The following is a 17,757-nucleotide window of genomic DNA, read 5'->3' as shown; positions in this document are numbered from 1 at the left end:
TCTTCTTATTCCTAGTATTGATACTGTGTACTGAACTATTGGTTGGAAATAGAGATGTATTACTTGCAACAAATTTCATTAACGAATAAATATACTGAGTAGCAGTGGTTAGAATACAAAGTTCCTTGAACAGGTTTCTATGAGATGTTCTTGAATTTACACCACAAATGATTCTTATCACACACTTTTGCACCCTAAAAACTTTTGCTCGGTTTGATGATGAGTTGCCCCAGAATATGATCCCATACGACATAATAGAATGAAAGTAAGAAAAGTATGCAATTTTTTTTATGTTTATACCTCCTACCCTTCCCTATGAACCATGGACCTTGCCGTTGGTGGGGAGGCTTGCGTGCCTCAGCGATACAGATAGCCGTACCGTAGGTGCAACCACAACGGAGGGGTATCTGTTGAGAGGCCAGAAAAACGTGTGGTTCCTGAAGAGGGGCAGCAGCCTTTTCAGTAGTTACAGGGGCAACGGTCTGGATGATTGACTGACCTGGCCTTGCAACACTAACCAAAACAGCCTTGCTGTGCTGGTACTGCGAATGGCTGAAAGCAAGGGGAAACTACGGCTGTAATTTTTCCCGAGGACATGCAGCTTTACTGTATGGTTAAATGATGATGGCGTCCTCTTGGGTAAAATATTCCGGAGGTAAAATAGTCCCCCATTCGGATCTCCGGGCGGGGACTACTCAAGAGGACATCGTTATCAGGAGAAAGAAAACTGGCGTTCTATGGATCGGAGCGTGGAATGTCAGATCCCTTAACCGGGCAGGTAGATTAGAAAATTTAAAAAGGGAAATGGATAGGTTAAAGTTAGATATAGTGGGAATTAGTGAGGTTCGGTGGCAGGAGGAACAAGACTTTTGGTCAGGTGAATACAGGGTTATAAATACAAAATCAGATAGAGGTAGTGCAGGAGTAGGTTTAATAATGAATAAAAAAATAGGAGTGCGGGTAAGCTAGTACAAACAGCATAGTGAAAGCATTATTGTAGCCAAGATAGACACGAAGCCCACGCCTACTACAGTAGTACAAGTTTATATGCCAACTAGCTCTGCAGATGATGAAGAAATTGATGAAATGTATGATGAGATAAAAGAAATTATTCAGGTACTGAAGGGAGACAAAAATTTAATAGTCATGGGTGACTGGAATTCGAGATAGGAAAAGGGAGAGAAGGAAACATAGTAGGTGAATATGGATTGGGGCTAAGAAATGCAAGAGGAAGCCGCCTGGTAGAATTTTGCACTGAGCATGACTTAATCATAGCTAACACTTGGTTCAAGAATCATGAAAGAAGGTTTTATACATGGAAGAACCCTGGAGATACTAGAAGGTTTCAGACAGATTATATAATGGTAAGACAGAGATTTAGGAACCAGATTTTAAATTGTAAGACATTTCCAGGGGCAGATGTGGACTCTGACCACAACTATTGGTTATGAACTGTAGATTAAAACTGAAGAAACTTCAAAAAGGTGGGAATTTAAGGAGATGGGACCTGGATAAACTGAAAGAACCAGAGGTTGTACAGAGTTTCAGGGAGAGCATAAGGGAACAATTGACAGAAATGGGGGAAAGAAGTGCAGTGGAAGAAGAATGGGTAGCTCTGAGGGATGAAGTAGTGAAGGCAGCAGAGGATCGAGTAGGTAAAAAGACAAGGGCTTGTAGAACTCCTTGGGTAACAGAAGAAATATTGAATTTAATTGATGAAAGGAGAAAATATAAAAATGCAGTAAATGAAGCAGGCAAAAAGGAATACAGACGTCTCAAAAATGAGATCGACAGGAAGTGCAAAATGGCGAAGCAGGGATGGCTAGAGGACAAATGTAAGGATGTAGAGGCTTATCTCATTAGGGATAAGATAGATACTGCCTACAGGAAAATTAAAGAGACCTTTGGAGAAAAGAGAAGCACTTGTATGAATATCAAGAGCTCAGATGGAAACCTAGTTCTAAGCAAAGAAGGGAAAGCAGAAAGGTGGAAGGAGTATATAGAAGGTCTATACAAGGGCGATGTACTTGAAGACAATATTACGGAAATGGAAGAGGATGTAGATGAAGATGAAATGGGAGATACGATACTGCGTGAAGAGTTTGACAGAGCACTGAAAGACCTGAGTTGAAACAAGGCCCCGGGATTAGACAACATTCCATTAGAACTATTGATGATGGCCTTGGGAGAGCCAGTCCTTACAAAACTCTACCATCTGGTGAGCAAGATGTATGAGACAGGCGAAATACCCTCAGACTTCAAGAAGAATATAATAATTCCAATCCCAAAGAAAGCAGGTGTTGACAGATGTGAAAATTACCGAACTATCAGTTTAATAAGCCACAGCTGCAAAATACTAACACAAATTCTTTACAGACAAATGGAAAAACTGGTAGAAGCCCACCTTGGGGAAGATCAGTATGGATTCCGTAGAAATATTGGAACACGTGAGGCAGTACTGACCTTACGACTTATCTTAGAAGAAAGATTAAGGAAAGGCAAACCTACGTTTCTAGCATTTGTAGACTTAGAGAAAGCTTTTGACAATGTTGACTGGAATACTCTCTTTCAAATTCTAAAGGTGGCAGGGGTAAAATACAGGGAGCGAAAGGCTATTTACAATTTGTACAGAAAGCAGATGGCAGTTATAAGAGTCGAGGGACATGAAAGGGAAGCGGTGGTTGGGAAGGGAGTGAGACAGGGCTGTAGCCTATCCCCGATGTTATTCAATCTGTATATTGAGCAAGCAGTGAAGGAAACAAAAGAAAAATTCGGAGTAGGTATTAAAATCCATGGAGAAGAAATAAAAACTTTGAGGTTCGCCGATGACATTGTAATTCTTTCAGAGACAGCAAAGGACTTGGAAGAGCAGTTGAACGGAATGGACAGTGTCTTGAAAGGAGGGTCTAAGATGAACATCAACAAAAGCTAAACGAGGGTAATGGAATGTAGTCGAATTAAGTCGGGTGATGCTGAGGGAATTAGATTAGGAAATGAGACCCTTAAAGTAGTAAAGGAGTTTTGCTATTTGGGGAGCAAAATAACTGATGATGGTCAAAGTAGAGAGGATATAAAATGTAGACTGGCAATGGCAAGGAAAGCGTTTCTGAAGAAGAGAAATTTGTTAACATCGAGTATAGATTTAAGTGTCAGGAAGTCATTTCTGAAAGTATTTGTATGGAGTGTAGCCATGTATGGAACTGAAACATGGACGATAAATAGTTTGGACAAGAAGAGAATAGAAGCTTTTGAAATGTGGTGCTACAGAAGAATGCTGAAGATTAGATGGGTAGATCACATAACTAATGAGGAAGTATTGAATAGGATTGGGGAGAAGGTAAGTTTGTGGCACAACTTGACTAGAAGAAGGGACCGGTTAGTAGGACATGTTCTGAGGCATCAAGGGATCACAAATTTAGCATTGGAGGGCAGCGTGGAGGGTAAAAATTGTAGAGGAAGGCCAAGAGATGAATACACTAAGCAGATTCAGAAGGATGTAGGTTGCAGTAAGTACTGGGAGATGACGAAGCTTGCACAGGATAGGGTAGCATGGAGAGCTGCATCAAACCAGTCTCAGGACTGAAAACCACAACAACAACAACATACCTCCTACATCTGACATCATTTTCACGGCAAATACAGACTTGTTTAGGTGCTTAAGGAAAGAAACCTATATGAAAAAAATAACAATAAACGACTGAGTTTCACACATCATTTATTTATAATGGTAACTATGTAAACATGTAACATCGCTGACCCACTGTCATCCAATTGTCAGAAAAGTAGCATATTTGGAAAACTAGTAACAACTGATATACATCTCTATTCTACACCTGAGAGAAAGTAATAATTCCATAACAGACAGGACATGACAGCAATGATGTTACGTGCAAGGTAAAACACCTAATGATATACCGGGTGATCAAAAAGTCAGTATAAATTTGAAAACTGAATAAATCACGGAATAATGTAGCTAGAGAGGTACAAATTGACACACATGTTTGGAATGACATGGGATTTTATTAGAACCAGAAAAATACAAAAGTTAAAAAAATATCCAACAGATGGCGCCTCATCTGATCAGAATACCAATAATTAGCATAACAAAGTAAGACAAAGCAAAGATGATGTTCTTTACAGGAAATGCTCAATATGCCCACCATCATTCCTCAACAATAGCTGTAGTCGAGGAATAATGTTGTGAACAGCACTGTGAAGCATGTCGGGAGTTACGGTGAGGCATTGGCATCGGATGTTGTCTTTCAGCATCCCTAGAGATGTCGGTCGATCACGATGCACTTGCGACTTCAGGTAACCCCAAAGCCAGTAATCGCACGGACTGAGGTCTGGGGGGATCTGGGAGGCCAAGCATGACGAAAGTGTCGCCTGAGCACACGATCATCACCAAATGACACGCGCAAGAGATCTTTCATGCGTCTAGCAATATGGGGTGATTTGAATAAAACCCCATGTCATTCCAAGCATGTGTGTCAATTTTTACCTCTCTATCTACATTATTCCGTGGTTCATTAAGTTTTCAAATTTATAATGACTTTTTTGGTCACCCGGTATTATAAATTTTCAGATCATAGTTACAAAACCATTATATTAAGACCATCACTTATATATATATATATATATATATATATATATATATATATATATATATATATATAGAGCTCCTAACGATGCCAGTTTGCCGAAATGGGCTCATTGTGAATGAGATAAAATGTAAAAAAACTTACATAGCAGTGTAAATGGATATTATTCATAAATAATCATGTCATCAAAAGACATATTTTGCACTACGGGCCCCAAAGAACAAAAGATATTCAAGCATTTATGGTATAAGAGATTACTAGAAGCTGGAGCCAAGAAGTTAAAAACAGAGTTTGAAAGAGGATGTATTTTCATAACAAAAATGTTAGAAATACGAGAATTCTACGGTAGAATCTCTAATTTGTCCAAGGAAAGAAACAAGACAAGCTGTAATAATATTGAAGGAAAATAAACAGCCAATGAAAAGGAATTTAACTTGGCACATGATCCCTATAGCTAGCCACAATGAAAAGTAAGAAGTAGATGATATGTCTAATTGTTGTTTTGATTTAATTTGGAAATTGCTGTATTTTTGCGCAGTTACAATCTTGTGATAAAAGTGTTTGACATGTTGGCACATCGTCTAGTCGTTTAATGCATAATAAAAATACCTGTAGGATAAATCTACCACAGTCATTGTGCATGTTTGATGGGCAGTGATTTTTGGCATTCCATTACTGGTTCAATGTGTATGTTCATTGCACTTGGAATGATATTGCTAGAGTGCTTTAAGGCAGCTGCAGATCAAGGAGCACCCATCAATGCATATTGAAAATGTAAACTTTTTAAAGAAGTTATCAAGCAGCAAATACTGTTTGCCCGAAGCCTTTAGATCAAAGTTTTACATTTAGTAGACTGTAAACTGAGGGGTATTTTAATATAAGGAACCAAAGGTTGGAAAGGAATATTTCAGGCAGGACAGATCTTTATGATCAGTGCTTGTGAAGCACATGTTTGTAAACTGCTTATGTTTAATAATAAAAAGCCGCTTGCTTGATTGATGCCAGTGGCACTACCTTAAAAAACAATACACACTCTGCTGTTGAATGTGCATGGTGAAGTTTACTGTTTACCACTGTGTGCAGTTCTTGATTGGTTGTCAAAGCTGAAACATGTTGTTAACATGAAAATGCAGATGAGCATTTAATGTATAATGCAGCAGGATTTAGCAAAAGTCAAACAAACATTCAGAGAAAAATTTTGCAACAGATGTTATCCTAATAGGAAGAAATTTATCAGTGTGGATAGAATTTCTGCAGGAAACTGGTCATTCAGACAGTGAGAGCTGACCAAATTATTGACAAAGAGTTGTTCACATGGTAGAAATTGGGGTGATAACATTGTATCATGTGAGTGAAGATTAATCAGTAAACATATGCAATGAAATTTACCCTATGAAGAATGCAGTGCAAAATTTCCTATTGTTTGTTTTATTCACTGATCATTTTTTAAACATAATAATGTTCACGACTGCCATTTTAACCATATGTGGATGGAGTGGTGGAAATCCATGTGCCACACTTGTCTCATATTACCACCAATGAATCCCCATGAACTTATGGGATGGAATTATTGTACAAGATTCAGTAGTAGAATCTTGACTGCTGACAAAGGTATTGGGACCACATCTCTTATTGGTGATGGTGGTATTTCAACCCAATCCCAACTCCAAAATATATATCTGTGGGCACCTGAACAGTACCCTCATAGTTAGACTAAAAGGGGGAGGCTCTGTGCCAAATCCAGTTCCTGTGGAATTTCACGAAGTTGTTTGTTTATGAAACTCCAATAGACACTGAAGATGAACTGTTGTTAGGATCCTCCCTGCCTTTCTCAATGTGTAATATACAACAGGAGCATTTTTAAAAACGACAGCAAAATTTTGTGCGCCATTATAATGAATGCATGCATTGACAGTGGCAGTTGTCACTTTGAATAGTTGCTATGAGCTTAAATTTTTTTTCTGAGGTATTGGATTTCTCCAACAGTTTGTATTTTTGATCCTAAATATTTGGGACATCTTGCGTATAAAGTTAATCTGTTTATCTGTTGTACTGTAATAAATTGAAATGACATTTTCTGCAGATGTTTGATACGATAGCTAAATCACTCAAATGAATTCATTGTCTGAGGATGATAATATTGTTTTTGGAATTAATTCTCACACTATCTCACATTCGGCAGTATACCATATTTCATTTATTGTAGTTCTGTTTGTGTAACTACTGTTCGTTGCATAGACAAAACTAGATTAAAGGAAAGTGTTTATACAAAAACTACAAGGCCAGTGTGCATTGATGAGCAGTTTAAGGTATTCTCAATTACATCATTGTATTGGTTCTTTTTAGAAGATGAAATTCATTTCTAACACTTATTGTGGCATTGAGATAGATTACCTATTATAAATTGTGTACCAGAGAACAACCTACAGATGAAAGCAGGAGGTATTTTATTTCCATAAATTACACTTTCCTGATGTTTGTAGGAACCATACGAACTTCCAGATTGCCTTGGAGGCAGCGGACCACGTAAGTCACGGCTGGCATCTACTCCACTCTTCCATGATTTTGTTTTCTGCTGTGTTGGGCCATTCAGTGCTACTGCTGTTGATGACCTTAAGGTAAAATTTTATCATATTTCTTCACATTATCTAATAGTCATACTTTCATCTTGGCAGTGTGATATTGACAGTTATTATCTCCTGAAGAGTAACAACCTGGCTCTAATTGCTGGAGTTTGTTGAAAATTTTCCGATGGCACTGCAGCTAGGTAAAATCGAAGTAGCTGAAATGGATTAATCATTATCTGTTATACACAAATGGCTGAAAGTCTTGGTCTGTTGTTGTTGACTGTAGCTATAATCTCTGCCCTTACTTATAGTGTGTCTCTCGTCAGCAATCTTCCAAATACCTCTAAAGCCTAGTATTGACAGCATAAAAGATTATACTGAAAATATTCTTTATAATGTAGATATTAATTTCCTTTTTGAAATTCTCAAACTTTTTTTACTTAATGGTAGATATATAAGTCTCCATTCTTGAGTTCCATATGGCATTAAGTATATTTTAATAATATACTAAATGATTTATATGAAATTCATTTTAGGACCTAGCATTAGTCATGCTGATGGTTTTAGGCTAGTGATTGTGTCCTGGTCTGTTATTTTACCTGCATGTAGTAAATGAATTATATGAATTTCTGTTTTAGGACCTAGTGTTAGTTCTGCTGATGATTTTAGGCTTGTGATGATGATGTCCTAATGTACTACTTTACCTCTTCCTTAGTCTCCCCAAACATATTTCACTTTCCAGTGTATATCCTGTACCTTGTTTTGGTAGATAGTCAATTTTTGCATCCAACCTTCAAGTTTTTCCTGTGTGTGTGTGTGTGTGTGTGTGTGTGTGTGTGTGTTACTATGGATGTCATACATTCTGCGGCAACATTTGACTCCTCTCATGAACTTCATATATGTAGTTTCAATTTGGCTTTAGTTTACCACCAGCGTATGCGGGCGCCCCCGCACAGAAAAGCTTAAGACTGCCATTTTCCTGTAGAATTTCAGTTGAGTCTTTGTCTGGTAGTTTTCCAGTAGTGTTATTCTGGTTATGCCTTACATTCACGAAAAACTAGCAAAGTTGTGTAAATGCTCTGCCATATTCAAGTATTATTTAGTTGATGTAAGAATAAAATTGCTCTTTCTTCAAGATACAGACCATCTAAGTATATTTATGATCTGAAAATTATGTGCTCTTAAATACCATTACCTGAGTTTTTCTTTTAGAGATTTCAAAGTTATTTGATTATGCTCTTTTATGCACTAGATGAACTAGGATAACTGATCACACTCATAAAAATCTATTCTAGGTCACCTGAATTGTAGCTTACAGGTTGTGTTTTACTTTATAATGTCCAAGGTCTTTCTTCTTGGCATCCAAGATCTGTAGAATCCAAGTGTCATTTTAAAAGTTCTGCACACTGTAAGACAGAATTGAAGAAAATAATGTATTTTACATAATACCTTTACAGGCCTTCATATAATCTCTATTCTTGCTTATGACAGCTTCCCAATGTTTTGGCAACTTTTGTATTCTGGAAAGCGCCCCTTCATTGTTGAGCTGTCTGATTACTTGGGTCATCTCAATGGACAAGTATCAAAATGTTTTCCATGGAGTTGTTCCTTCAATCTGGGGAACAAATCAAAGTCTGGTGGGTGGCAAAGTATTTCCCATTCATATTTGTTGAGTGTTTCTCTCACTGATAGGGCAATTTGCCATCTTGCATTAACGTGCAAAATGAGGATGCCAGCTGCAAGAATGTCAGATCACCTTCAACAAATTTTTGGGTGCAAAACATTTTGCAAAAACAGCTTGTAGTACACGCCTATTACAGATGTCCTCTGGAACTCTTTATATTTGTAGCTATGGTTTCATTTATGTTCTACACAAAGATCGTCATAAGTTTCACCTTTGATTGTTGGTGGCAAAATTTTTTCGGGTGCAGAGAATCAGAACTTTTCCATTGTGGTGACTGAGATATCATTTCTTGCTCAAAATCTCATATCTATGTTTCATCGAATGCGAAACTCCTTTTCAGAAATTATTTGATAATGTTTAAGCATTTCTTCTGTAACTCTTTTGTGACCTGCTTTCTGCATGTCACTCAGATTGTGCAGAACCCATCTGATCACAATTTTTCTCATCTTTAATATTTCAGTTACAATTCTGTTAACAGAATTGACAGGCATCCTCGCCTCATATACAATGTCTTCACATGTTTTTCATTGATTGTTTCTCAGAATTTCATTAAAATTAACTGGTAGGTGTAGTCTGTTCCACTTCATGGGTTGTCCTCTGCGCTAACCTGACCTTCACTTACATGAGCAGACCACTGTGTTACTCTGATAAGATCCACTGCTCTATTCCCACACACCACATTGTGGTACAGCATTGGCCTGCATCACAATAATCTGCCATTCTATCCGTTCCATGGCTTTCCGTCTCCATCCTCTGACACCCAGCTTTTTCATGTCTTCTTCAATTCCGTCCATCCATCTCTTTCTGGGACATCCCTTCTGCTGTCTGCCTCCAGCCTTGCCATAAAAAAATCATCTTAACATGTTCTCTCTTCCTCTATTCTGACCATGTGTCCTGCCCATCGCAGTCTTCTTATTTTAATGGTAGTGACAATGTCAGGCTCTTCAAAAAGTTGTTCTAATTCTGCATTCGTATGGATGCACCAAACTTCTTGATCATATATTGGGCCGTACATTTTACGCAGAACCTTTCTTTCCCAAATGCTAAGGATCCTTTGCTCATTTGCAGTCATGGTCCTTGTCTCGGCACATAACAGTGGGTCTTGTAATTGTTTTGTAAATGAGGATTTTAGATTTTCATGATAGAAGTGAGCTCCTAAGCATGGGCAGTGTGGCAAAGTAGCATATGTTGCCTGCTGCTATTCTAGCTTTCACCTCGCTGCTGATGTCATTTGTCTCTGTGATAGTCGATCCGAAGTACTTGAAATCTCTTACCCTTTCAAACTCCTTGTCGGCTATCCTGAGATTTGGTAGGTTTCACTGGTTGGTCATTGCCATATATTTGGTCTTTTCAACATTGACTACCAGGCCAAGTTCTCTTGCGCCTCTCTACAGTTGTTGATAGGCATCAGGCAGCACAGCGGTGTTTCGTGCGAGTATTGCCACATCATCTGCGTAGGCCAGGTACTGCAGTGTATGATTAAAAATGGTTCCTCCACTATTTATCTCTATGTGAGTTAAAACTTTTCCTAGGCAGAGGTTGAATAGCAGTGAGGAGATATTGTCACCCTGTCTCAGTCCCTTCTTCACTTCAACTTCTCTGGAGATTTCGCCCTTTATTTTTACTTTTACAGTTGGTTTCACTGATGGTCATCATAGTAAATTTAATGAGCTTCTTAGGTATTACTGCCTCTTCCATCACATTCCGCTATATCACTCTTTAGATACTATCATAGGCTTGTTTAAAATCATTATAAAGCTGATGTATGTTTATTTGATGTTCATAACATTTTTCAAGTAGTATGCGTAATGTGAATATTTGGTCAGTTGTTGACCTATTTCTTCTAAAGCCACTGTGATAGTCTCTAATTCTCCCTTCCACATAGGAGGTAAGCCTCCTAGTTAGGTATGTAATATTTAGCAGGGATATTCCTCAGTAATTCTGGCAGGTAAATTTATCTCCTTTTTTGTGTGTGGGGCACATAATAGCCGTTTTCCACTCCATTGGCATGCTCTCCTGCTAGATGTTCACTATTACTTTATGTATTGCTGTCCACAATGCTTCCCCACCATATTTGAGAAGTTCTGCCTGGATCTGATCGTCTTCAGGTGTCCTATTATTTTTTAAGGTCTTAATGGCTTGTATCACTTCCTCCAATGTCGGTTCTGGTGTTAATAAGTTATTTCCACCATTTCTTCTTGTTCTAATCCTTCTACTTCTGGGTTCAGTAACTCTTGGAAGTATTCTGCCCATCTGTTGAGTATTTTATTACTCTCCCCTATCAAAACCCTTTCTTTATTTCTACATATATTTGTTCTGGTTTGAAACCCAGCCTTTCCTTCTTTAATCATTTGGTACATTTCACGTACGTGCTTCTCTTCTCCTAGCTGTTCAATTTCTTCTTTTCTAGTGCTCTTTTCTTCTTTCTGCAAACCCTCTTAGCTACATGGCACTTCTCATTATAATCATTCAAATTTGCTCTAGTTCTTCTCTGGAATAATTTCATTCATGCTATGTTATGCTCCTCAGTTCTTCTCATACATTCTTCATGAAACCAATTTGCTTTCCTTTGAGTCTTTACCTGTCCCAAAACCTCCCCAGCTGCCTCGAGGATTGCAGTCTTACATTGTTCCCAAATTATTCTATATGTTCATTTAATGTGTCTGTATCGTTCTTAATCCTCTCTTCTGTTTTTGCCTGATATGCTCTCCGCATTTCTTCTGACTTTACTTTCTTAATATCAAAACTTTTCTGTTTGTGGCCTTTTTGTTTACTCGGTAGTGAGATCCTTTGCCTGTACTTCATTCTCACTAGATGATTGTCTGAATTGCAGTCAGCCGCACGTTGGCTCCTAACATCCATTATGTCTGATCCGTGCCTCCTGTCAATATGGTCTGTCTGATTTGTAGTTTGTCCTTCTGGTGACAGCCATGTTTCTTTGTGTATATTTTTGTGTGGAAACTATGTACTTCTGACAGTCATGTTTTTACTTATAGCAAAATCTTCAACCCAAATTCCACTGTCATTTGATATTTCATGGAGGCTGTGTCTTCCTACAGCTGGCTGATAAGCCTCTTTTCCTATTTTTATTGAAGTCTCCTATTAAGATCTTAACATCATGTTTAGGAGCCTGATCATACAACTGCTCAACTTTGCTATAAAACTCATCCTTCTGTTGTTCATCTGCCTCCTCTGTGGGTGCATGTAGATTTATAATTGTTATGTTGAAAGATGTTCCCCTTAATCTTAAAATGGACATCCGTTCATTGATTGGTTCGAAGCGCATTACAGCATGTTTCAGTCCTTTAACGACCACAAAACCTGTACCAAAGGTATTCGTCCTCCTGCCACTATAGAAATTGTAAAATTTGCTGAGTCCATTACGTCACCTCCCTTCCACCTAATTTCCTGGAGAGTCAATAGTTTTATACTGTAGTTGTGTACTTGCATTAGCAGCTGCAGTAGGGCTCCAGCTTGGTATAAGCTCCGCATATCCCACGTTCCTATGTACATATCTCTTATCCTTTTTTCATTTGCAGGGGTCATGATCAAAATATCTGTCTGGCTTATTCCTTTGTTAGCATTCGTTTTCTGAATTCTTGAGTTCAAGAAAAGTGAGTTGTGAATTTCAGTGTAGTGGGCATTTCGTACCAAATTCGGTATTCAACCACCAAATCGCAAAATCATTAGCTGTTGGCTTAAGCAATTTAAAAAGACTGGGACTGTGTGCAAAGGAAAAAGCACAGGCCGATCGCGTGTGTCAGAGGATGATCTCCAATGCATTCAAGAAAGTTTTGTGCCCAGTCCCAGTAAATCTACCAATAGAGCCAGTCAAGAACTTGGAATACCCAAATCAAATGTATGGAAAGTTCTGAGACGGCGTTTGCTGTACTAGCCCTACCGATTACAACTTGTGCAGGCTCTCAACCCCAATGACAAAGAGGTGTCTCGCATTTTGTGGTTGTGTGCTAGCAAAGATGGAGGATGACACATTTCTACAGCGTGTAATTTTTAGCAATGAAGCAATGTTCCACCTTAGTGGAAAAGTCAGCAAACACAATGTTCACATATGGGGTTTGGAAAATCCACCATTCCAACATGAAAGAGACCCAACGAAGATCAACCTGTTCTGTTCCGTATTTGAAGGTTTATGGACCACTCTTCTTTGCAGAAGGAACTGTAACAGAAATCACACACCTGAATGTTGGAACAATGGCTATTCCCTCATTTTCCAGCCCCATTGGCACCGTGATGTATGAAGCTTTTGGAATGACTCCCTTCCTCAGTGCTGGATCGATCACAGAGGACTTGAGGACCTGGCTCTGCACTTCTGGCTACCGAAATCTCCTGATCTCACACCTATTTCTTATGGGGGTATGTGAAGAAAGCCGTTTACATGCTGCCTCTACCAACCTCTCTGAATGATCTGCAGAACTGGATCATTGCTGCCATGCACTCAGTAACAGTAGATATGCTTTTGCATGTGTGGGACAACTTGGCTACCGCATTGATGTTTGCCGTGCAGCCAACAGTGGCCACATTAGACATTTATAACACTTATCATTATTAAATAATTATTTAAAACTAATTAATTACAAATTATTGAATTTATTAAATTGATATCAAACGTTACGAAAAAGCGTTTGAAACTTCCTCTTTTCATTGGTATAAAACTTGTTCATTTTGGATTTGTACTTGAATAAATACAAAGTTTTGAAAATGGGTCCATCATTTACACTTTGAAGTTTTATTTATCAAGACATGAAGAGGTTGTAATTGTGAAGTAAGTCCTCCCTATCTCAGTTTCTCTTTCAGAATTTTTCAAATGGCTAATAAACTGATCTAGCACAAGAAGAGAATTCATCTTCAGTAAAGCACTTTTCCTTCTCTCCCATGTTTTGTTAATCCATAATTTCATACTAACCTCATCCGTCCAACCCTTGTCATGAACATGAACACCACCACCTGACGGCATTTCAGAAGGTTTTGGAATTGTTTTGCACTTGGAAATGATCATTGGATTAAGTATTGTATCCTCAGCACAACATGAAAGGACAACAGTGTAGTGCATTTTTTCATGTTCACTTGTTTGTATAGGCCAGTGGCCTTGCCACAGTGGTAACACCGGTTCCCGTCAGATCACTGAAGTTACGCGCTGTCGGGCTGGGCTAGCACTTGGATGGGTGACCATCTGGTCTGCCCAGTGCTGTTGGCAAGCAGTGTGCACTCAGACCTTGTGAGGCAAACTGAGGAGCTACTTGATTGAGAAGTAGCGGCTCCGGTCTCGTAAACTGACAAATGGCTGGGAGAGCGGTGTGCTGAGGATGACACGGCAGCCAGTTGGTATAGTTGGGCCCTCGTGGCCTGTGTGGACGGAGTTACTTGTTTGTATAATTACATTTTCAGCACCTTTCATGGGAACAGTACTGTTTTTCGGCACATCAGATGTCGGAGGAGTTTCACATATATTCACTATTTGGCTTAGTTCCACACTGAGTTTCTTTCTCTTCATCGTCTTGTGGCATTTTCCAAGATATTTTGGTTTTGGTTCGCTTGTTAAGTGTTTGATGCTTCATAAACCTGTAGCACTAACAAACTCTACCCTTAAAGTCTATTAAGTTCCACTTAAGCACTAGCCTATGAGTGTCTATTTGAATCATTTTTGTAGTAATTCCAAAACCATTTTGACAATGTCCTTGAATACATTTCAATATGCTATCTTCTAGTTTTGGCCATTTTGTATTCAGTGCTCTATTTGCACATTTAGTCTTCCTCACTTTTTTCATTTCTTCTTTACTAGCCTGTCAGTCATGAATGGTTTTTTTTTCTGTTGGTGGTGGGCCGAAATGCTGCTCTGTTTCCTTGTTCTTCTGCATTGATAATGCTGTCAATTTATTGCCCTTGTCATATGAATACCTGTTATTTTTTTCCATTACAAAACCAGCTACTAACAAAAATATTGTACTGTTACCGATAACACAAATCACTTTCAGTTCAAGTTCACTGGCATTGTAGATTACAATGACGCATCATAGGCTAGACAGTGTTCTGTGTTTGTGATGGCGGGACAGGAGGACAGTGATAGCAAGCTTGCAAATCCCAGTAACTCATGTTCGTCGCATTGGTGCACTTTTGTTGCCAGTTGAATCCAATGTTCCCAGATAGAGGCAGGTTTTCATATTGCCATTTTTAAGACTGGTGAGAATTTTAAACAAACTCTCAAAATTTCTGTATTAATTTTGAGTATTAAGATGCTCCTGAATTTTGGGAGCAACTTTTTGAAGAAAGAAATGTGTGTCATAGTCTGTAAAATACGGTGCCTTAGACATGATTTGAGACGTGTCATAGTATGTTTTCAGTACTACTAACACTGTACCATTTTCAGTACTACTAACACTGTACCAAACACTTTCGTCTCATACCATTGCATTATGCTCAGATTATTCCTGTATCAGGTAAGCAAGCCAACCAGCCTGTTTTTTACATGTTGTTGACAACACTTTTAATGTCATTCATTTTCCAAATGCATGGTATTTGTTCAGTTGCAAATGATGTTCAAAATAGCTCTGGTACCGCGCGCTGCAGAATTTGAATCCCCGCCAGACATCATGGATGTCGAAGAACCCTAAGGTCCCTGCACCATCGCGCTGTAAGCTGTGGCGGCGTGCGCCTCCTGGCCTGCTTTTAGTGTGACGGCACCACAGTGGAACACGTGGTTCCAGCGGCCAATAGCAGCACCTCCGATAGCATACTTAAGTGCCTGCCTCTCGCTCAGCCAGCTAGTCTAATCTCGCGTACATCTGTGGACAGATCGCCTCGCGTTAGACAGCTTACTTACTTTCTTGTTCTGTGTACAAGTGGATGTGTTTGTTAGGTTTCTTTGTGACTCTGTTCTTCGATCTTTTTGTTGTTTGTTCTGTCCTTCGTTGGTCATGTCTGTCCTCTCCTTGTTGTTCACTGGTCTCTCCGTGGGTCCCGCCGCACGTGCTGTCATTTCAACCCCATGACCGTCCCGTTTGCAGTTACAACAATAGCGACAATTTCTAAGCCGTGAGGATAACATATCATTCCAGTTTGTGTCAACAGAATAACAGTTGGCTCATAATGGTAATTTACTACTTGCAGGAGTTGCTGTCATTGACTGGTGCATTAGTGGTAGAGAGCCCTCATCAAATGAAGACTCGGCCTCAGTCACGGCACGTCATCTTGGCTGAGGAAGACCCAGCAAGAGAAGGCTTCTTTGCAGGTGAGTGGAATACTTTTTAGATTTTGTAGAGATCCTGTCCTGGTTTTATTTGTCAAATTGTTGAAACACAAGGTGCAGTTGAGGCAATATTGTCCCTCTTTTTGCTCAAACTATTTACCATCAGCTAACTGCAGATACTAGAGAGGGGTTTAAGGGCATTACAGGCAGCAAATTCATCATTAGAGAAAAAAAAAAAAAACAAAAAAACAAACAGGGTATTCACATACTAAGCTATTGCTGATGAGGTCAATATATTTACATTGTTTAATAGATTAATGTAGTGGTCATCTTACATTTACAGATGATGCCTTTCACTGTTGAGGTCACATGCAGCTTTATTTTGAGGAATTTGGAAGGCTAGGGCTGGGAAAATGATGCTCATATTTGAATAGGCTCAAACTTTCCCTGTTCACTAGAGTGCTCAATATAGTATAGATCTTGCTTGAATAGTCAGTTGACATTTGACTCATGCAGTGCTAGTGCAACGACAAACTGTGAACTAGCCACTACAACAGTCTACTGCTCTGCTTAATATTTGGCAAAGTGTGAAGCACAGGAGAAAATAACATTAAATTCTATTGTCTTACAAACTCTGGTTTGTAGAGTAATTGAAGAGGTTTGCAATAAAAGTTCTCATACATGTGTGGCTACCATAGACAAATATTTACGCTGCTTTTTAAGTGAAGGTAACATTTGGAGGTGAAAATGTAGTCCATTAAGAAACATTACTTGATTCTGAGACACTGTAATGGTTTACCACATAGTTTACAAATGAGAAATTCAATCACTGTTCACATCTTAGAACATTGGGTAAAAACATTCTGAGTTTCTAATTGGCTTTGGTAGCACAGGATGGTGACACTCAGGTGAAACAAGGGAAAAAAATCCAGAATTAAATGTCAAACAAACTAAGTAAATTATATTAAACTGACTGTAATTGTTATTGTGAGAATAAATTACAGTGCTAAGACCCATCATGGAGGTAGTACCAACAGACATCTCTAGATTGTGGGCTGAGCGAAAGTTTCAGAACTGGACTAAATCATGATTGCGGAATTTCATTTATGTATTAGTTGCTGGTGTTACATATGACCTGCAGCATAGAAGATATTGCAGTCTGTGTTTGACAGTTGTTCAGGCACAGCACTATGGAAGGAGTGGAGGGGGAACAGTGACACCAGCTTGGTTGAGAACTAAGATGAAAATGGTTTGGGGAGTGGAGAGCGAGCAGCAAATTTCATAATGGTGCCAACTATGGGAATCTATACGGCACACTTTGGCTTATGTGGACATCTAACACCTTTAAACTGCAGTTTGTCTGAAGCCATTTGTAGTCTGAACAGAATTGACTTCAAAATTGGACAAATTCTCAACAATGGTGTACATTTCTGCAGAAGAGCAAAGTAATCAGTGCTCACTGGGAGGTGTAATGGGGCTGAAAGGAAATGTGTCAGCTGGTGCAGCCGATGCAGCAGCAGCGGTCAGACGATATGTATGGAAACAAGAGACATAGTAACATTCTCCCATAAGTATAGAAGCAACAATCTCAGAAACAGCAAATCAAGAAACAATCAAATAATTGTGACAAAAAAGATATAATTTTCACATCTGTGCCTTTAGGTTAATGGTAATGATGATGATTAAAAATAATAATATTAC

At 38.8% G+C, this 17,757-nt stretch overlaps 1 protein-coding gene and 1 pseudogene across 3 annotated transcripts in view; both read left to right on the top strand.

Moving 5' to 3' along the window:
* LOC126174750 (breast cancer type 1 susceptibility protein homolog) overlaps positions 1-17,757 on the top strand; it is a 278,180-nt gene that overhangs the window by 204,133 nt on the left and 56,290 nt on the right. For all 3 annotated transcript variants that reach the window (XM_049921072.1, XM_049921071.1, XM_049921069.1), the window contains 2 exons: positions 7,085-7,219; positions 15,978-16,098. In XM_049921072.1, the coding sequence (XP_049777029.1) occupies positions 7,085-7,219; positions 15,978-16,098 (256 nt within the window). The remainder of the gene's footprint in view (positions 1-7,084; positions 7,220-15,977; positions 16,099-17,757) is intronic.
* Positions 13,950-14,067, top strand: LOC126177416 (5S ribosomal RNA; annotated as a pseudogene).

This window comes from Schistocerca cancellata, chromosome 3 (genome assembly GCF_023864275.1).
Source record: "Schistocerca cancellata isolate TAMUIC-IGC-003103 chromosome 3, iqSchCanc2.1, whole genome shotgun sequence".
Lineage (NCBI taxonomy): Eukaryota > Metazoa > Arthropoda > Insecta > Orthoptera > Acrididae > Schistocerca > Schistocerca cancellata.
The sequence above is the reverse complement of the archived record's forward strand: the minus strand, read 5'-3'. Positions and strand labels throughout refer to the sequence as shown.